Source organism: Cornus florida, unplaced genomic scaffold, assembly GCF_030987335.1.
Source record: "Cornus florida cultivar Cherokee Brave unplaced genomic scaffold, ASM3098733v1 CherokeeBrave_3.0.0_Hap2_Chr04, whole genome shotgun sequence".
NCBI lineage: Eukaryota > Viridiplantae > Streptophyta > Magnoliopsida > Cornales > Cornaceae > Cornus > Cornus florida.
The window spans coordinates 34,270,973-34,293,472 of NW_026775574.1; the positions used below are offsets into that span (position 1 = coordinate 34,270,973).

At 36.6% G+C, this 22,500-nt stretch overlaps 1 protein-coding gene across 4 annotated transcripts in view; it reads right to left on the bottom strand.

Annotated features, from left to right (window-relative positions):
- LOC132303133 (anaphase-promoting complex subunit 5) overlaps window positions 1-8,163 on the bottom strand; it is an 83,245-nt gene extending 75,082 nt beyond the window's left edge. Inside the window, exons 1-4 of one of the 4 annotated variants that reach the window (XM_059800253.1) lie at window positions 7,708-8,140; window positions 5,309-5,515; window positions 4,721-4,880; window positions 4,445-4,566 (exon numbers count right to left, since the gene is read on the bottom strand). In XM_059800253.1, the coding sequence (XP_059656236.1) occupies window positions 4,445-4,566; window positions 4,721-4,880; window positions 5,309-5,479 (453 nt within the window). In that variant the 5' untranslated portion in view covers window positions 5,480-5,515; window positions 7,708-8,140. Of the gene's footprint in view, window positions 1-4,444; window positions 4,567-4,720; window positions 4,881-5,308; window positions 5,529-7,707 lie in introns of all 4 variants that reach the window. The other 3 variants (XM_059800250.1, XM_059800252.1, XM_059800251.1) reach the window with 3 other exon arrangements.
- Between the last annotated feature and the right edge of the window lie 14,337 nt (window positions 8,164-22,500).

A 22,500-nucleotide genomic window follows, 5' to 3' on the forward strand; every position in this document is an offset into this window, starting at 1 on the left:
TTTCTGCTGTTCATAACGCCATAGGTGATACTAATGGCATTGGTACTTCCAATCAGTTTGAGGCCCTGGGCGATTTGAATAATGAAGGTGAAGAGAAGAGTGAAGACATTTCTCACCATTCTCAGGCCCTTGTGGTAGTTAATAATACAAATGGTGATTGGGTAGATGGGCATGTTGATGTTGATGAGGCTGATGATTATGTTGCTGGTCTAGATGATGATACTACTAGTCAAGTAGTGAATATCAAAGGGGATGTTGCTAAGGCCCCCTACTGAAGATAATGATGCTGCTATTGGAAATGTGAATGGGGGTGAGTCCCTTATGGCTGGTTCACAGGAGGATGGTGGTTCTGATATGGACACAGAAGGAATGGTGTCGGCTCAATTTGTGGATCGGTTGGTGGAGAAGAAAAGCAGAAATTAAAAACAGCCTCCTCCTTTAACAGATGGGGTCACTAGATCTACAGGAGCTATTCCACCTACTTCTTCCTTGTCTTAATGCTAGCTGTAAGGAATGTCAGAGGCCTCAATAGGCCTTCTATGCAGAAAGAGGTGAAACACTGGCTTTCCGAGAATAGATTTTCCCTTATTATTCTGGTTGAAACAAGAAAAAAGGAAGTGAGGGTTCCTAAAATTCAGAAAAAGGTCTGTCCTAGGTGGCAATGGTTGACAAAATATAGAAGTCATCAACTAGGAAAGATATGGGTTGCTTGGAATAGCTTGATTCTGGATGTATCACTGATACATGAATGCAGTCAAGCTATGTTACTGAAGGTTCGGTTCATTGAAGCAGGTTTGACAGTTTTTGTTTCTGCAGTTTATGCTGCAAATACTGTGAGGGAAAGACGAGGGCTTTGGAACTTTCTGAAGGTTCACTCTGGTTTGGTCAATGGTCCTTGGGTGGCAGTGGGAGATTGGAACTTGGTAAGGTACCATAGTGAGAAGCAAGGAGGTTTGGCAGTACCACAAGGTGTCCTTGATGAATTTAATGGCACCCTGAGAAACCTAAATTTAAGTGATCTTCCAATGCACAATGGAGAATGGTCTTGGACTAATAAGCAATGTGCAAAGAGAAGAATTATTGCTAGATTGGACAGGGCAGTGGCAAAGAAACAGTGATTTGATGGTTTTTCAGATAATAAGCTGTATCTAACTGCTTCTTCTTTATCTGACCACTTTGGTTTAGCTGTGAAATGGAATGCCTCCTGTGCTACTGGACCAAAACCTTTTAAATTCTTAAAAAAAATTGGTGCTTCCAGGAGGAGGTGGATGAAATCGTTTCTAATGCTTGGAAAGATCCAAGTGCATGTCAGCACAATCCATCAGCTGATGCAGAAACTTAGACGGGTTAAGGCTGAAGTTAAGAAATGGAATAAGAATAAAGGTTTAATTTCAGAGCAGCTGCATAATGCCAAAGAGGAGATGTTGCATGCTCAGGTGGAACTGTTAAAAGCTCCTTTTGACCAAGAGATTATAAGTAAAGAGAAGGAGAGTGTGTGTTGAGTCCAACATTTAACTGATTTAGAGGAGATTTTATGGGCTCAAAATCAAGGATAAGATGGTTCTCTGAGGGAGACAGATGCACTTCATATTTTCACACTTCATATATTCACAATACAGTGAAGCAGAGAATATCTTATAGTGCCATAACCCAGTTTGAAAAATAAGGATGGCTCTGTATCTGATGATCCAGCTGTTATGAAAGCTTGGATGGTGGAGCATTTTCAGAAAATTTATGCTTCTGTGGAATCTGTTGCAACTGTTGGGCAGCCCAGAAAGGTCCTCTCTGTTTTAGAGGCTAATAGTTTGGAGATTAATATTACAGTAGAGAAGATTGAACAGGTAGTCAGAAGATTTCATCCAGACAGGGCTCCTGGACCAGACGGTTTCCCGGCCAGATTCTTCCAAAAATATCGGAGTGTGGTGGGGGCAGGATGTTATTAATGCTGTGCTCCACTTCTTCAATTCTGTCAATTTGCCTAAGGGAGTAAATTCCACCTTCCTCACTTTGATCTCTAAGGATCATCATGGTGATGAGATTAATAAGAACATACCTATATCTTTGTGCAATTTTCTTTACAAAGTAATTGCTAAAATTATGGCTAATAGGTTGAGTGTGGTGCTTCCCTCTTTGGTGGGATTAGAACAGTCTGCATTTGTGAAAAAAAAGAAAGATTCATGATAACATCTTACTGGTATTAGATTTAATTAGGGGTTCTGGTTGGAAGAGAAGGGATCCATCCATGGCTCTTAAAGTGAGCTTGCAGAAGGCTTATGATTCTGCTGATTGGGGCAACATCAAAAAATTATTGATTGCTTATGGTTTTGGCTCAACATGGATTCACTGAATTATGAAGTGCATCTCCAATCCTTCTTTTTCCTTGACTGTTTAATGGTGTTCCTATAAGGTTATTTCTCTTCACAAAGGGGCTTAAGATAGGGTTGTCTTGTGCCTCCATTACTGTTCTCCTTGATTACTGAGCACTTTTCTGGGTTGGTAATGGAAAAGATTGAGTCGGATCAGCTTCAATGTCTCAGTTCGGTGCCTAGGGCAGGCTTGAAGATATCTCATGTCTTTTATGCACATGATTTGATGATTGTGGTCAAGGCCAGTATTTCTTCTGCTAAAGCTCTTGAGGAGGTATTTAAATTTTTCTCAGCAATGTCCGGCCTGCATGTGAATAAAGACAAGAGTTCCATAATTTTTCCCGAGGCTGTGAGGAGGAGGAAGAGAATCATGGAGATGTTACAATTTGTTAATACTGAATTCCCCAGTTCAGTATTTAGGTGTGCCCCTTTCTGATAAGAAGTTACAGACAGCAGATTTCAAGAAGTTGTTTGATAAGGTGAATGTTAAATTGATGCACTGGAATTCAATGAATCTTTCTAGTGCAGGTAGGCTGGAACTCCTTAAAACAGTGTTATATTCCTCTTTGTACTATCGGATTTTTGGTTTTAAAATCCCTTGGGAAGCTCAATTGTGGTTGGAAAGAAAATTCAAGCATTTTCTGTGGAGTGGCCCAGTGGGAAAACTGAGATAAGGAAGATGGCTTAACTAAGATGGAAAAATGTGATATTACCTTTTGTAGAGGGTGGCTTCAACATCAGGAAAATTGCTGACCTGGATACTGCAGCTAAATTATCTTTATGCTGGGATTTATTGCAGCAGAAGGATAAAGTTTGGGTGTCCTGGTTTAGAATGAGATATTTGCACAATTGCTCTTTTTGGAATGTGATTCCTAAAGTAACCGACTCCGCAGTTTGGAAACAGATCGTGGAGGTTAGGGATCTGATGATGCATCACTGCATCTATAAGACTGTGGGGATAAATTTTCCCTTCTTCTAGATCCTTGGTGTGATGGTATGTTTCTTGTGCAGAGATTTGGTGATCATCAAGCTAGCCTTAGCTCTATTATTGTGAATGGACAGTGGTGTTTTGATGATCGTTTTCCAAGTGGCCAGGCGGCTGTTGCTACAATTTCTATTAGGGATGAACCTGATGTCATCAGTTGGAATCATGGTCTTTTCAGTTTGAAATCATCTTGGAATGTTTGTCGTGTGCATAGTCAGATCCTGAGATGGACAAAGCTGTGTAAGAATTTCTGTGGACCTAGAGTGTCTGTGGCGGTGACTTTGATTTTACAAAATAGAAATCTGTCATATGTGCATCTGCAAAGAAGGGGTTTAGTGCTCACTTCAATCTTTCACAATTGTTTTGGGGCTGTGGATGACAACAATCATCTATTTTGTACCTGTTCATTGACTGTTGCTGTGTGGAAAGAGGTGCTGAGTAGAGTTACCATTGTGGCTGGGGATTTTGAGAGTATAGATGCTTTGACCAACTGGTTTCTCCTGCAGACTAGGATTGATTCTATGAGATCAAAGGCGTTGTGCTCTGTATTCGCTAATCCTGTTTGGACAATTTGGTCTCGCAGAAATGCAGCCCTTCATCAAGGTTGTCAAGCAAGTTCTGAGGCTACTGCTACCATTATATGGGAGGTGCTTTTCGCAATGAAGTGCTCTCTAGAGGACTTATTACTTATTTTTCATTAGTACATGGTAATCTGTTCTAGTTGGTGGTGGTTTGGCCTATACTGGAAACGGGCTTTCTCTTTGGGTTTGCTTTGTAATTAAGGGGTATGCCCCTTATATTTTGTGTAAACTTTCCTTTCTTCTTTTATAAAATCATCCCATTCAGAAATATAAATATATATATATATATATATATATATATATATATATATATATATATAAGGCTTTGCAACAAGCCATACTGTGGAACCTTGGGAGAAATTTAAGGATGTGATTCTTCTTTCTTTACAGTACAAAAGGAGCATGAATCAAACAAACCTATTAATGTAACAAACCAATAAAAAAAACATATCAAGAAAAATGATGATTGTCTACTAAACATTAATGAGAAAACAATATGGAAAATAGAATACCTCAAATGATAAAAGATTGAAGGCAAGCAAGCAACGGCGAACAAATATTCCTAGGTTGCTAGTGGGATCCAAAATGATCTGGTCGTCATCTACAAAACTTGAATCAGGGCCCCCAAGGATGCCTAATCAAAATTGCATCAAAACAAATTCTAGTTGGATTCAATGGAAAAAAAAGTAAGATGACTAATAATGATAAAATAAATTATGAGAAAGAAAAATAACAAGAAATATAGAAGGAGAAAATATCACCAATTGAAGATAATATAATTAACTCACCTCGCAAATCACTGAAAAAGTTAAACAGGTCATCAGGAGATGATAATGATGATAGCCTACTAGATAAATGTTCGCTTAACCAACGATTTAATAAGCCGCAAATTTCCCTCAATTGAATAATAAGTACATCCAGTTTAGGCTCCAAAATATCATCACAGCACTAACAAACAGCAATGCCAAAACTTGACTTTAGTATTATTGCATAGAATAAAAATAAACAATCAATTCAATTCAACATAAACCAAGTAATTAATAGAAATAATTTATTTTATCATTAGTTGCAACATTGTTTGAAAATAAAAAATGTTTAGTATGGGCAATAAAAAATGTTCACTTTGCATCCACATTCCAACAAGCATATTTACAAGCAGTTGGCATGTTTCTCTAGTATTCAAAAATTTGGATTTCCTTTCATCTTTTTCCCACATTTCTAGCAAATGAAGCTTAACATTTTGTAATCAACAGTGATTGTAAAATAAAGGCGAATCAAAAGAAAATACGTAACCTTTTGTTTGGTTGCTGAGAAAATGGATAAAAACATATTTGTGTATATAAATTTGGAAGCGTGAGACAGAGATTGAAGCTAACCTTTGTGAGTGCCAACAAGAACAAGCCGAGACGATTGTGCTGAGAAACTGATGAAAAGGGGAACGGCACCGAAATTTGAGCGGGAGGCGCGTAGATCTGTAAAAGGATGCAGACTGAAACTTTGTGTGGTGTTATGGCAAAAGCACCCGGCGGCTTCAAAATTCCCGCCATTGAATCACTGATCTTCTCCTTTCCTCAGTAGCTGCGCTGCAAGTTGCTACTATATATATATATAATTGCAGAAAAACATTTTTGTGTAGAGCAAGACAACCTTTAAAATGGTCACGTGAGCACCATGTGCAATAGCTTTTATATTTAAAGACAAAAGTGCCCCTTCTCATGTATCTCATTCCCACTCTCACCCATCTTAATCCAGAATACGGGACCCATGTATTTATTATTTATGAGCTTGGATCCTCGGGCCACTCCACAGAAAATGCCCTCATATGGCAAGAATTAAGAATTTGACAAGAATTTACTCAATAGCACTCAAAACATGCATTTGGATGAAAAATATAGCACATGGAACACATTCATCTCATTTAAGGACATTTTGGACAATTTCTGAAAAATTCTAACACTTAGCTTAAAAAATGAAATATTTAGAGAATTTGGAGTTATTGCTTTCACATGCATTGTAGACGAGAGTTCTCACAAGAATCATGCATTGAAATAAACAACAAATGAAGGAATCTAAATTCAACTTCACATTTCACAATTTAAAGATCAAATCTCCATTTCAAGTTTTGAAAACCATCAAACTTATACAAGAATGAAACTTCCAACTTTTCAGAAATTATTCACCTAAAATGCTCCATAAACATGAGCATATATCAAATTAAGATCACAACATCTCAAAAAGTTCCACTTTAGAATACTTGCATGCTTATTGACATTGACACTTCATTTTCAAGCTTAGAAACACAAGTTTTCAACTTCAAGTTACAACTCATGCATTGAACAATCCATAACAATCATCTATGCCAATTCAAAATTTGAAGCCTTAGACAATGGATAAGAACTTGGTGAACATGTTCACAAATTTGACAGTTTAAGAGTGAACATCAAAACAATTTCAACTTATAACTCAACACCAAAACAATTTCCAAAACAAAACAATATCCAATGATTTATAACTCAATATCAAATATTCATCATGTATTTCAACTTCGTTTAACAACACAACTTCCATTTCAATTTCAATCATCACAATTCCAAATTCGAATTTTTAGAAATTGTATTTCACAAAGATCCCATCAATGTCAAAAATGAAGTGAAGATCAAGAAACTCTAAAAGAAACACATAGGCATGCTTGGAATTGGAAAGTTTACAAGGGTATCAATTTCAAGACCCGAAAGCCTAGATGTCATCTACAATTTTCAACATTGGATTCAACATAGTTTTCCACAATTCTCATATCTCAATTCCATGCAACACTCACAAAACAATTCCTAAAATTTAATTAGAAAATGGGAACTAAACCTCACGAGCATGTGTATCTTCACATATTCACAACCTTTTCAAGTTTTTCAAAAATTCAACTCATTTCAACTCAACTCAATTTTGAAGTTCAAAGAACATTCATACATCAAGACATAGGCTCACAGAATTTTTCGAAAGAATTTCCAACCTTTTTTTTTTTTTTTTTGTCAAAATCACAACCCTTCTGAGAATTTTCAGAAATTAATCTATATTTTCAAGTCACACACTTGTTTTAAAATTCTCTTTCCATAGCCCCTCCAATTTTTTCAATCATTTATGGTCAAAATCCAAACAAAAAGTCAACACAAACTCCACATAGTCACAACCCTTTACACTTGCAAGTCACAGGTCATATAGAGTTCACATTTACAGATATCAAAACAATTTCAAAGCTTCTAGATACAATCACAGATATATGTATATTTTTGCCAAAATTCCCAAAAAAATTTCAGTCCCTTACACAAAAATTCAACACACATGGGATTGAAAACACATTCACAGCTCTAACAAGTTGCACAATCAAAGAGAAATATATGCATAATCAAAATCATCTCACAGTTCAATTATAGTCCAGAATTTTTACAGTAACTCAAGTCAATTCATCATCAACCTCAATCTCAAAAAAAATTCAATCTCAATTCACCCTTCACAGAATTTTTTTTTAAACCATCCTCCATTACAGCCCCTACTCCATTACAGCCCCTACTCCATTAGAACCCATCCTCCATTCTCAACATTACAAATTAAACATTCACAATTTTCATTCTCACAAAACAGATTATATATAGAACAATCAAGATTTTTATTTCAAAATTTCCAACTAAATTTTCAACAATCCATTTTCAATTTTCAATTTTCAGTTTTCAACAACAATATATGTATATATGGAGGCATAAAGAGAGGAGGGAGTTCTTACCCGAGAGATGAGAGAAGAGGAGCGAAGGAGGGATGAGACCCGGGAGAGGATTTCGGCCAACAAGTGGCCGGAGAAGACGGCTTGAAGGTTGCAGAGGTGGCCGGCGGCGAGAGGACAACCGCGTTCTCCTTGGCCGAGAATCGGCCGGAGAAGGCGAAGCCGAGAGAAGAAGAGAGAGATCGAGAGCAAAGGGCCGAGATTTGGCCTGAGATATCGCCGGAAAAGCGCGCGTCAGAGGAGGCTCGCCGGAGAGAGGGGGGGCTTCGGTGATGGTGCAGTGATGCGGTAGTGCGGCCTCGGTGGGAAACAGAGAGATAGAGAGGCGAGAGAGAGATATATGGAGGCTATGGTTTCAGGTGAGGGAGATGGAGGTGGAACGAGAGCGAGAGTGAGAGTGAGAGTGAGAGAGAGAGAGAAAAAAAAAAAAAAAAAGGAAAGAAAAGAGAGGGAAGGGAAAGAGGGAAGAATAAGAAGAAAATAGGGTTTTAGAAAGGTTTAGGTAGCTGAAGAGTTGGACTTCAAACGGCCGAGGGAAAGTGGGCCTAAGAATTTAAATGGTTAAGTCTCGTAATCGATCGGCCGAGGGAAAGTGGGCCTAAGAATTTAAATGGATCGTTACTCATGTCGTACCTGAGCATGGCTTGGAATTTGGTGCAGTCACGATCGATCGCTAAGAGTTGTGATCGGTACTAAGAATTTACGAACGATTGAGAAGAGGAATGGTTTCAGGTACGATTGATCGCATAGGGGTACGATCGATCGCACAGGGTTGCGATCGATCATGATGAATCACCAACGGAGATACCTATAGCATGTTTTCGGGCAAAATGAAGCTCTGCAGATCATGATCGATCGTGATAAATTACAATCAATCGTAATTCAAGCTATCAGGGCAGAAAATGCTAAAAATGCCTGAAAACTGAAATGAAGCACTTTGGAACCTATCTAGACAACGCAAGAAGGTAAACAAAAGAAGAAATGGGGAAGGAATAAAGTTTGAAAACTCTATAAAGCTAGTGTTTAATGTCTCTAGCAAGACGTTGGCCTACTTCCTAGCCCGGATAAAAAACTTTAACAACCGATGTCCTCAACATGGGGTGGAAATGCCCTTAAATCCCACCCAACAAACTATTCCTTAGGGGACTTGTTGGATTTGAAACAATGAAGTTTGGTGGATTTCCATCAAGCCCCAAAGGAGGACACTTAGGCTTCTTTGCATTGTTAAGCTTCAATTTTAAAGTAGAATCATTGGAATGAGAAACACTTGACTTTGATGAATCAATAATGGGTGGGGTTTCAACCACTTTCTCAACAACATTATCTTGTTCATGCTTGTCCATGGAGTTTGGGGTAGGATTAAAGATGTTCAATTCGACTTTCATGTGCCCAAAAGAGAGTTTCATAACCTCGGACCTACAATTGATTGTTGCATTGGCAGTGGCCAACCAAGGATAACGGGGACGTGACTCTTAGGGTTAGGTGCCGGTTCCGTGTCAATGACTACGAAATCGACCAAAAAGTAGAACTTATCAACCTTGATTAGAACGTCCTCAATAACCCCACGCGGTTTCTTGATAGACCAGTCGGCAAGTTGCAAAACAACCGACGTGGGTTTCAATTCTCCCAAACCTAAATGAAGATACACCGAGTAAGGGAGAAGATTAACTCTCGCTTCTAGGTCCAAGAGAGCCCTATTGATTTCAAAATCACCAATGGTGCATGAAGTAGTCGGAGACCCGGGGTCTTTGAACTTTGGAAGTTTGTTATGTTGAAGAATGGAGCTCACTTGCTTGGTGAGTAAGACTTTTTTAGGTGTTTGGCTTTTGGACTTCCTTTTTTGGGTGCACAAGTCCTTCAAGAACTTGGCATAGGCAGGAATTTGACAAATTGCATCAAGAAGAGGAAGATTAACTTTCACTTGCCGAAATACTTCCATCATTTCATAAATTTTGCCCTCTTGTTTCCCAAAAGGTGAAGAATTTTTCAAAGCTTATGGAAACGGAGCCTTTGGCTCACAGGGCTTCTCCGAATTAGTAGGTGATGATGATGGTGATGGTTGATCCTTAATGTGATCATTTGAGTCTAGTGAAGTAGAAATATGATTTGGAATAGGATGGGGGCAACCACTTGGTTGCACCAGTTCATTAACTTCACTAGGTACTTCCACTTTGTTGTCAACTTCTCTCCCACTTCTTAAAGTGGTGATGGCATTCACTTGTTCATGTGGAGGAAATCCTGATGTGGGAGTTGTTTCCACCATGTATTAAGGTTTAGGCTCGGGGTGAATAGGCAATTTACCTTTCTCTTTTGCATTCAAAGAATTAGCTATTTACCCAATTTGGGTTTCTAGCTTCGATATTGATTTAGAGTGGGAATGAAGCAATTGAGTATTGACCTCTAAACTACCCAAAGCCGCCAAAACTTTGTCCTCAAAAGCGGAGTTCCTAGGAGGAGCTTGAAAGTAAGATTGAGAGTTGGATGCTTGAGGATTGAAAGGTTGGTTCACATTGAAATAAGGGTAGGAAAGACAGTATCCTTGAGGATTTGCATTTTGAAGGTGATGGGGCACATACTTTCCTTGGGGACTTAGACCTTGAGGAGGGTTTGCACCGGCTCCTTGATTCCTCCAAGAAAAGTTAGGATGTTCCCTCTATCCCGGATTATAAGTGTTAGAATAGGGGTTGTTCCCCGGACGAACAAATGTGGCATTCACTTGCTCACTTTGAAAAACATGTCCAATGGGAAAATTAGAAATAGTGTGAGTCAAGTTAGAGCATGTCATGCACATTTCTTGATGAGAATGAGGAGAGGAAGATGCTTGATTTGCAGAGTTTTAATTCAATAAGAATTGATCAAACCTTTGCGTTAGAGTTTTAACCTCAGCGGCAATTTCATTTGAACTCTCTACTTGGCACAAGTTCGAGTTCTTCTTCCCTCCAACATTGGAATTTCGGGCTAACCGAGAGGATAGCGACCTATGCATTGAATTCTTACTCATTTTTTTCAAATAGGCACCAAATGTCATCCTCATGCTTTTTAAAATAAGTGCCTCCACATGAAACATCCACCATACCTTTTGGGTATCGGATAAGCTCTCATAGAAGCATTGAACTAGTTGCCACTTGGGAAGGTCATGATGCGGACACTTTCATAGCAAGTCGTTTGATAAGTACTCAAATGTGATACATTTTAGCACCTAAGCTAGGGTATTTTAGTCCATTCATCTATCTTACTTTCCCATTTTAGTTCTAATTTGTGTTTTTGTCTATTTCAGGTTAATAAGGTTCAAATAGGCTAAAAATAGCCTATTAGTTCTTTTTTGGAGTTAAGAAGAAAATTCAGAAAAAGTCAAAAAGACTGTACTGGTCAACCTTCGATCGATCGAAGGAGTTCTCGATCGATCGAAATGAAGGCGGTGCCAGCTCAATGGATAAGGTCATCAGTTGTCAAAATATCTTTGCTACGCCATCTTCGATCGATCGATCGAAACTAGCTTCAATCCATCGAAGCCAGTTTTGATCGATCGAAACTACTGCTGGCAGTGAGCTGTTTAATTCCCGATCGCACCCGAACTCCACCAACTTTTGTAGCTGCGAGATTGCACCAATCAAAGGCCTATTTTCTGACTTGTTGCCTACTCAAAGAGGCTTGTATTTAAATAAAATTGAACCAATCGTATAGGGTTCCACCACTAGTTGTTCCAAGTTTTGAATATGGCTTTTAGATAATTTTCTCTTTCTAGATTAGGGTTTTTAGAGACCAAAGCAAGAGGAAGAAGATGATGCCTACATTGAAGAAAGCCCTTAAGGGTTGGATGACAACAACCATGAGTGGCTAATCCTTCTTTTGGGTCTAGAAATAGCCCCTAGGCTTACCTCCTAAACTTTAGTACTTTGTAATTTTTGGGGATTTTAGTTGTAATTGATGTTTTGATCTATGATTATATAGATCTTGTGTTTTTACATGATTTGTATGGATTGATTCTTCTAATTGATCTTTTATTTCTATACATATGTCTATGTATGCTAGAATAAATGGTCATATGCTTACACTAGATTTTATGAGTTTAATGCATGTCTATGTGTGTTGTAATTGTAAATTTAGTGATGATCAAGGCATGGTGCTTAATTGACTACTCTTGTGTTTTGTTTGATGAATTATGTTTATTTCTTGATGGATTGTGCTACCTCCTTAGTTTAATTTGTTTAATTTCCTTGTCATTAGTATACTTGTAGTGTAGTTATGTAATGATCCGGTCATTTTCCTTCCTTTCTTTTTTCTCAGATTTTCATGGATATTTTTTTTTCGTTGATCTTTTCTTTTCTGAGTTCGGTTTCTTGTCACTTAATGTCGTTTCGAGTGCTCTGGAATGATTTCCGAGACTCTTTCCTTTGGATTGACAACTTCCTTTGAGGACTGCCTCATTTCTACATTTTCATTTTTTCGATACTATTTACTTTTCGACCTTTTCCCTATTTAGTCTTTTCCCGATTTGTCACTTTGTTAGCATAACCTCACTTTTGTATTCAGAGTTGGTTTTTGACTTCACATATCTTCATTATAAGTGGTTTCCACGAAATACATATCTTTACTTTTGTAGAAAAGTACTCTGATTGCTCCCAATGTCCATAGGGGCATGGATGAATAGTTCTTCAGAAACTTTTTCTTTTCTTGGGGTATTTTTCGTAAATATCTTTTAAAGATATTTTATTTCATGGGTTTCTAAGAAAATATTTTTGGAAGATATTTTCATTCTGGGTCATTAGTGCAGCTATCACTTTTTGGAGGGACCATTGTGCAATTAATGAAAGTTATTGCAAAATGCCTTGTTTTGAGCTTGGATCCTCGTACAGGATTCATTTTCACTTTTCGTTGAGTCGTGTACTCATAGAATTCCCTTCTGGTCATTTTTTCCCAGTTTCAGGGTTTCTGGCCCCAGTTACCGCCGAACTTGTTTGGGGCATATCTCTCTGCTCGGGACTCGATTTTTTACGCCGTTTCTTCCGTTGTTCATCTTTTCTCATTTCGGTTCTTTTACATCAAAGAAGTTTTGCCGTTTGAGCACATCTACACGAATTCCACTTTTCCGGACCCGGCGGGGCCCGTTTGGGGCACTTTTTGAGATTTTCTATAAATAGGGGGTCTTAGAAAGCAAAATCAGATTTTTTCTCTCTTTCTTTCCTCTCTCTTGGCCAGATTCCATGGCAGCCATGGCTGCCACCTTCTCTCTCCTCTTTTGAGCTTCTTCTCCTTAGTGAAACGCCGTAGTGCCTTAGTGTTTTATGTTTGCCTTGGCGAGGCCTTCGATTCCACCAATTGTAATATTGTTTTGGCCATTTCTTGAGTTCGTGTTTGAAATCAAGTTGTGATTTTGATGGGGCTTCCTTGGGGTTGATGCGACCCGAGCGTGTGCATAAAATAATGCACAACACTTTAGGTTTAGAAATAATGTCAAGTGGGCATCATATTTTAAAATTTATAAAACCACTAAACACTTATACTATGTAGTATGAAGCGAGTAGGGATCGAACCCAAGGGATTAAACACGTGTTGGGATTAAACTTGATTTTAGTGCTAATGAGATTGCACAAGAAAGAGAGAGAGATAGAGAGAAAGAAAAAGATTTTTGGTGAAGTGACTAAACTAGAGTTAAATCAAAAGCATGGAAATAGAAATGACAATGCAAGTAAATTAAATTAAATTAAACTAAAAATTAAAGAGATATGAAGAGAGTCTTAGGGTTAGGATTCACCACTAAGTTCATGCAATTAACCATATGCTTTCAATTAATGGGGAATTCATTAATGTAATTATAGATGTGGTCACATTATCATCACAAATCACAATTGTAAGCATAGATTATCAACATCAAGAATGAATTGTTTACCTAATGACAATTAAACTAAAGTGTAGAACCCATTTAAGACTACGTCATAACCCACCATACACATTCACAAATGTATCCGATAAAAGCACACATCAATCAAGAGGATAATACTAATTGTAATTAGAAGTATGGATTAACATAATCAAGCACAAATTGCCTACTTTACTACAATTACCTAATGACAATAAGCTAATTTGTAGAACAACCCATCAAGATTAAGCCTTTATCCATCAAATTAATTTACAATTGTACCAACTAAGTCTCATGCTATGGCCATCACTAAACACAACTAAAATAAGTATCTAGTGTAGAGTATAATTCTAAATCAATCACACATAGACATGCAATTTTCATATAGAATCAATAGAAGAATTAATTTTCAAACATCTAATGAAGAATAAAATCCCTAATTAATCATATATAGACATACAATCAACTTGGAGATTTTAATAGAAGAATTAATCAATACAAGCCCTAATTTGTCAAATCAAGCATGTATATATAAATAAATCACAAGGCCAAATATTTAATTACAACTTAATAATTCCCCAAGAAAAGAAAAATAAAGGTTTAGGTTACATGAACTTAGGGCTCATCCAAGCCCTAAGTGAAGAACTAGCTCATGGAGAAGATGATCATGGTGTCAAGAAGCTCCATCTCCATCTTTTGGCTCCTTCTTCTTCTTCCTTCAATTGTAAACAAAACCTCTGTAAAAATGTTCTTCAAACCCTAGCTTTTCCTTTTTCCCCAGAGAGAACGTAATATCACGGTACAGAAAATAATAAAACTTAATAAGAAAACTTAATAATAAAATAATAAAACTCTCTCCTAAATAAATAAAAACTAACCCTAAACTAATGGCTCACTGGGCCTTAAGTAATAACCCTATTAAAGCCCAATAGTTCACAAAATAAGCCCAAACAATAAGAAAAATCTGTAATGTTGCCAAGTCCTGGGGGATCGATCCCCCACCCTGGGGGATTGATCCCCCAGAGTTGGAAATTTCCTTTAAGCCCTATTTAGCTCCATTTTGGCTCCGAGCTCATTGGTTTGCCTCTTCATCTTTGGGAACATCATCAAAGGCCTGAGATTGACCGCTTTTGAAGAACAAACACACTATACGAGCAATAGGCTGCGATCTTCTTTTTGTCATTTTTTGAGCTTTTTCTGAATATCTTTGCTTGACTCCAAAAAGGCTTTAGTGAACCAAAATTAGCTCATTTTAACTTTATTACCCTGAAATACACATAAACATAAATTAGGACTAAAACATGAAATTAAGATTGATGCAAAGACTGAAATACCCTAGCTTAGGTGCTGAAATGTGCAACATTTAAGCAGTTATCAGGGGTTCTTGTTCACCGTGTTGTCCCCGACGAAACCTCGAAGTATCGTCGCATTCGGAGCGGTTTCATTTTGGTGGCTTTTGAGATTTTCATCTCAAATTGAGGTAGGGGTGTTTTAGGATTATGTATGTGTTGTATTAAGTGTTTTCCATGATTATACAACTTGTTTGCATCCCTTGTATGAAATCTAGAAAATTAGTAATATTTTTTTATTTGTATAAGATTTAAATTACAAGGATGTATATAACTTAAAATTGAATTGTGGCATGATGATAAATTATGTTTTGATATGTTTGTTAACATATATTAAATTGGAATTATTTGAAAAAGAATTGCACTTTTTATTTAATAATTATCTTTGGTGAAAGTTTAATTTCTCATGGACGTACCTTGCGTGAAATTAACTTGTGATATGTTTTTAAATTAAGTCTTGACATGTCCTTTAACATACTTTAATTTGAGAGTGTTTGGATGAGTTTGAAAATCTAGAGATTTTAATTAAAATCTATTTAATGGTTCCATTGGCTTAATTAAGTTTTTAACTTGATATTGGTGATGACTAGGACTTGTATACTAGCATATATTAATTTGGGACCATTTTATGTTGTTTTAGAATTTAGGGATTTAATTATTATGATTTAATTAAATTCCACCTTATTGTTTCAATGATCTAATTAAGTATATGTAATGACCATGTTATATTGTTTAACATGTATTAATTATGGATCATTTGGTTGAGATTTGAAACTTAGAGAAATTAATTAGTTTGTTTAATTAATTTCCGTTCTATCGCGTTAATGATTTAATCATGTGTTTGATATTGGTGGTATGTTTGAAGCATGATTTTAGACTTGTAATGGATTTATGAGTTTATGATTTCAATATTGAATTATATTGTTATAGCGTGTAACGAATCGCACTCTGAAGATTCGACATTTGTCATCCTATAGTAGTTGTTGATTTAGAGCATGTATTGTGTGGTTTCAACCTACTTGTGCATGAAGGTAGTTTCGTGTACTATTTAATACTTATATAAGTTGTCAACTTATTTATTTTGGAGTCACTTGGGACATTGTTACAGAGATATGGCTAGAGTTTGGCTCTAGTAAGGGAGATAGAGAGCTCCCTACAATATAGTGTGCACTAGGGTGGTCTTCCCAGCGGGTAAATGCCCGGAATAACCATTGAGGTCTTGACATAATTCCGAGTGTGATGTCCAAGTCTTCCACAATTTGATTTCGCATTCACTTCCAAGTTAACAATCATGCTTAATTGTGACTTGTAATTTTAGTTATTGGCGATTTAATGTTGTTAAGTACATTATACTTTAAATGTTCAAATGTAGCTTATGAATAATCCTATAGATTCATTTGGAACATAGACGTTAGGTGGCATGACCCACTTTTGTCATTTTCGCATTTTATATTTTAAGTCGATAACTTTGAGAATCTATGTCTTGATGTGTTGTAGTAGAAATTCTAATTATACTAAATTGTTATATTTAATTGTTATCGCATTTCAGATTTCAAGTTGATAACCTCTAGAATCTATATCTTGTTGCTTTGTATAGCATGCACTTATGTTGTTTGAATTATATGAATGATGTGATTTATGCTAGAAATGATTTAAGGTAGCTTAGGATACTCCCTGAGTCTCACTTTTGACATAGGCGCTAGGAGGCATGAACCATATGTATTGATTTATATCAATTTAATGAATAGTAAAATGTTAGGTCTTTGCATGCTCATCTCCTATAAGTAACTTTATGTTACTCACCCACGTAGTGGGGACATTTTTCAGGTACAAGAATCAAAGTTGAGATTCTCATTATGCTTGGATGGTTTGTGGACTTGAAGATTTCCATTTTTGTAAAGGTTGGCTTGAAATGCCATTTGTAGCATTATTTGTCAAATGTGTATATTTGATTTTAAACTTGTAATGTGTGCCTAAGCACACTTTTTGATTCTTATTTTATGTATATGACATGAGGCCAAGGGCCAAACTTCTTTTGAAATTACATATATGTCATGAATGTTAAATCTCGTCTTTAATGAGGATATATGAAAAATTATGCGTTTTAGTATGCTATTTTGCACCGGAGCGTGCATTGTGTATGAAATTCATCCATTAGCATTCATTAATCATGTATGAAGTGTGGCCAAGGGCCAAACAGTATTTTGAATCCATTTCATAATTTTGAGTTCCAAGTTTTCATTATAAGCTTCATTTTTGTCATTTTGGTCGTCGGGGGGTCGTATTTTGCATCGGCAGTATTTTTAAGCCATGGATCATTGTAGCACATCCTATTAGGTAAGTTATGTTTGCATGCATGATCGTTTTCAAGAAAAAATTCTTCTTTGGTGAAATGAGCCTCCTATAGACTCATTGCATCTTTATTGCATAATCTGGTTTAGGGGCATTTTGGGTTTTTCTTCAAGAAATAAATTCCGGTCTTAACATGGTCACTTAGAAAGCATGATTTTAAGGGGGGGTTTTTATTTGTGTTTTTTCATAAAATGTCGTCTTGGTACCGGAAATCGCTCGCGAGTTCAGCTTTCAGTTTTGCATTTTAGCAGCTTTTTAACCCTCATGACCTGATTTCATGGAGGGGCATTTTAGGCATTCTATAGCGAGTTTTTTTTCATTTTATTCTGCATTTTCAATAGAAAACTCGATTTTGAGGGGGGTTTCTTCTTTGTGTTTTTCCAGAAAAAGTCATCTTGGCCCTCAAAAACCCATTTTTTCCCCAAAAACCTTGCTGCTAGGTTTTTGCTGACTTTTAGTTCAAGTGTGCGAACGGTAGATTTCTCGTAACCGGTTATATGACTTGGGGCAGTGTTGTGGTCTTGATTTTTTGCCTTCTAACCGGTTAGGAAGGCCTTGTAACCGGTTAGATGTTCTTGGGTTGGCTCCTTTTGACCTTTTTGCCCTTTCTTCTTCCGTTAGTCATATCTTCTTCATCTGGATTCAGAATCAAGTGATTCTTGAGTCTAAGTTCATTAATTTTTCGTTGTCTTTCCATTGGTGTGCTCAGTAGCACTCACTTTCATATTAGAAATGAAATTGTTGCCCCTAGGTCCCTTTTTGTCTGTTTTTGAAACGCCGCTTCCGCATTTATTTCCTTTGGGTTTAGTGACCTCATTGAGGGTCACATTGGTGTCTTAGAGGCGCGTTGTATCTTTAGAGACCGTTGTTTTATCTTTTGCTTCCATATTTCGGATTCGTCATCAGGTCATCTATTGGTCATCATTGACGCACCGAGTTTATAAAACTTGGGCCGTCATGTGATACCCATCGAATCCGAGACACGGGTTAATCAGACCCAAGCCCAAACCCAAGGGAATATCAAACAATTAATATTTGAAAAAATGAACACGAAATACAAAATTGAATTAAGAAATAAAAATTGAATAAGTTGGAAGAAGTACTAATTATAAAATCCTCAAAAGTTATTATTGTTAAAACCAATAATCCATAACCTCCATTTATTTAATAACTCGGGAATCCATCTAGTGGACCCCTAATAAAATCCCAAACTGAAATGGTAAAAACTGAAACAAGTCCAAAACTAAATATAGAAAGAAACCCTACGTAATCGGAGGAATGAGTATCTGTATCTGCTCTGCACGTCCAAGCTCTAACTCTGGAACTGACGAACATCTAGAAAAATAAGAGAATGGGTCAGGCCCACATGCAAGTCCTATCCTACTACGATTCATACAGAAACCCGATACGCAAATACATCTTAGATAGCTCAACAATATCTAAAGTAGTCCATATATGTATAATAACACACTATAGGACGCTCACTAGTCCAATAGGTCTGTCTCAGCCTGAGTAGAGATGCCATGCAAATCGCACATAATGTGGTCATGTGTACTAAACCTACCAAGGAACAACACCTCTGTCCAGTTATCCATCCTAGGTGATATACGCACCCTAACCATGGTCCTGAAACTTAAGCTCATACCATGGTACCATAATGATAAATATATAAGGTCCGTATACTCCTAATACAAAATATCATCCATCTGGTATAGTGGCTTGATATGTGTATAACAATCCATCCATAACCAAAGTAGGTCATTCAATTCTTTGTTGATATGACACAAATATGAATAGGACTTAACCTCTATGGTTAATCCATACCTCAATCCAGATTAGATAGGACTTAATGTTTGAACTAATCTATACCTAGTATGCCACCATCCCATACAGGTGCATACAATCCTCCAGCTAACATAGTTGACAAAACAATAATAAATACTTCATCAACCATACTCTAAAATAAGCATAAATACGTCTAATATGTGTATGACCAAATTATGTATCCAATATAATATTTAGAAATCCTATTCCAGTCCATTATATTGATAAAGTAAGACTAAACATTTAACTCCTCCAAACAGTACCATAATTGATGCAATATACAGTAGATTTAAACATCAATTAATCCCATCTAAGCATACTTATTTTTCCAGATAAACAATAATATGCTTATAACATAGCTGAGACATGATTAACAATTTTAAATTATGCAAAGAAACAAAATTACTAAATATCAGTAAGCAACTTAAGTTAATTGTCCAACCTTCCATATAGCAGTTTACTGTTTAACCTTAGGTTGTTTCATGCTTCAACCTATTAATGTTAGCATGCTTCCCAATAGTTTTTACATATTTGAAACAATTATATAAACCATCCACAGCCACTGCAACCACCCAGAAAACTCCCTACAGGCCAAACCGAACCCAAAACCACAAAAAACCAAAAAAAAAAAGAGGGAGCCGCCTCCCAAAACAAGGGAGCCACCTCTCCCCTTAGTGGAGCAAACTTTACCCTAGTGGGAGCCAGCTCTACCCCTTGTAGAGCCGGTTCCACCCCCTTGTGGAGCCGGCTCTCTCATCCCTAGAGCCGGCTTCCTCTTTTGGTGAGCCGTTTCTCTCCCTCTAAGAGCCGTAATACCTAACCTGTTCATCTTTTTTGCCTCCGGCGAAGTTCAGAGCCCCTGTATTGCTTTTATTACTTGTTACAAGGTTCAAATCTCAGTCCTAGATTTATCCTAAACCATTGATATACAACCATAACATGTATTGAACACAACTTTTGAAAACAACGGCAGCAGAATTTCAGTTAGAAATTTTAAGCAACTTAAACAGATTAATTCAGTGAAATTAAATATTGTTTAAACATGCATAAAAGATGTGTTTTAGCATTAGTTTAATCCCTGGAGCCTACCTAGGCATGCATAGAACACAGTTTTAAAGGAAAGAGTAGAACAGAGACTTGCCTTCAGTTTCAGTTTTGAAACTCTAAACCACCGTCTTTGAGTTTTTCGCCAACGTCCTAGACTGCCGTTCTACACCTCCGGTGCTCTTGGTTTAACCTAAAAGCAACCCCGTTCCTTCCTCCTTGAACCTCTCTGTTAATCTCTCAAATTCACTCCCTGTTTCTCTCTGTCTCTTAATACGTGAACAGGATTTATTTGTAACCCTAGGCAGACGTATCATATTGTATTTATAGGCTTCACTTAAAACAAAACCTAATTCTAATTCTACTCCAACTATAAGTCGGCTACAACGTGAATCATAAAAGAAAAATAAAACCCTAATTTGCAATTAACACCTTTAACTTATTCAAATAATTAAACAATTGCAATAATTCAATTAAAGAAAAAGAAGAAAAAAAAATAAAAAACACAATTAAATAAAACAATTAATCAATTAATTCAAATAATTAACACAAATAAATAATTAAACAAATAAAAATGCACTTAAATAATTTATTAAAATACCAGGACTATCTTTTTAAAATTAGGGGTATTACACGTCACAAGTTGCTTTAAATTCCTAGATAGGTAAACTGTCCATTCTTGTTGTTTGATGATCCATGCTTATGAGTGCAAGTAGTACATTTCTCTAGATTTTAGTGTGTGTATTAATTTTGGTTTCATTGAATGGTTAATGACTTAATTTGATAGGTTGTGCTATTTACTAGATTGATTAGACAATGTATGCTTATTTTGCCATCCATGCTTAGTATTTCGAATAATGGCACACACACTTGATTTATAACATGAAATCCCCCTAAATTGGCAAATGCTAAATGTTTAGTGAGGTGAAACTTAGTGGTGAACTCTATGCCCCAAGATTTCTCTCTCATTCTCTATACCCTAATCTATAGATTGGTTTTAATTTTCATGTTTTTAATCGAATCATTAGCTTAATTCAACTAACCAAACTTCTCTTTGATTATTTGACCTACTAACCCGAATTCGATTCCTTTGTACCTTGAAAATCCCTTGGGATGATCTCTTTTCACTCATAATACATAGTATAGTGTTAAGTGGTTTTTATAAATTCTAAATTTGGTGGCCACTCATACACTTACAATTTTTATATCATTTTGAGCACAAGGTCATGGACAAACCATGTTTTTGGCACCGTTGCCAGGAATTAGCAACGCCGTATTAGGAATTGAATAAGAATTAATACTCTTTTGATCCTTGTTTTATTTTATTTTGTTTTGTTTTCTCACTTTGTTACTTTTAATTGACTAGGTACTTGGAGCAAAGAGAAGCAAGCAAAGGATTCTCAAAGCAAAGCTCAAAGCAAGCAAGCAAAACAAAAAAAGCATAAGAAATAAAATAAAAAATTGCAAAAATAAAGCAAAAAGCTTAAAAATTTCTTGAAGTTGCTTAAGGACCTTTGTGAGCATTTCTAAACTCCTTTTGCTTAGTTTAAATCATTGACCAGTGTGGAGGCAATTTTATTTTATTGTTGATCATTAGCCCGTGTGGAGGCAACTTAATTTCTTGCATTGTTGAAAAGCATGGGAGTACAGATCAATGTATGTGGAGGAGTATTATTGATTGATTTGTGTTATGGAGGAGAAGTATTTGCTATTTGTTTTGTGTTTGTTGTTTGTGTTGACTTGTATTGTGCATGCATGGTTATAGGTCTTTAAATCCTCCTCTTGTTCCTTTGAATCTTAATCTTGAGTCAATTGTGCGCAATCCAAAGGGTAGGGGTAATTCGAGTGAATCCATTGCATCAATGGATGATCATATTGAAGACCTTGGTCATATAGACCAACAAGGCATACTCCATCCCCATGTGCAACAACATGATAATGTGCATGTTCCTTAAGGTATGCCTAGACCTTTTGCTCCTCAACCACAAGGCCAAGTTCTACTTGGAATGCTAAGGCCATTCTTTGTGCCACCTCCACCTCCACCTCCCATTGTTCAAGCTAATAATGGAGCTTATATAGAGCTACCAATTGCAACTCCTCTTATAGCTTTAAAGGATCACTATGTGCCTAATGAATATAATGCACCCACATGCATTCGTCTTCTTCCATTTAGAGCTCATCATTATGAAATTAAGTCACAAACCATACAAACGCTTCCCAACTTTTATGGGCTAACCAATGAAGAACCTTATAAGCAGTTGGATGAGTTTCTTGAAGTTTGTTCCACAATAATGTATACGGACATGCCCGAAGAAGTTTTAAGGTTGAAACTCTTCCCAATTACCCTAAAAGACAAAGCAACATATG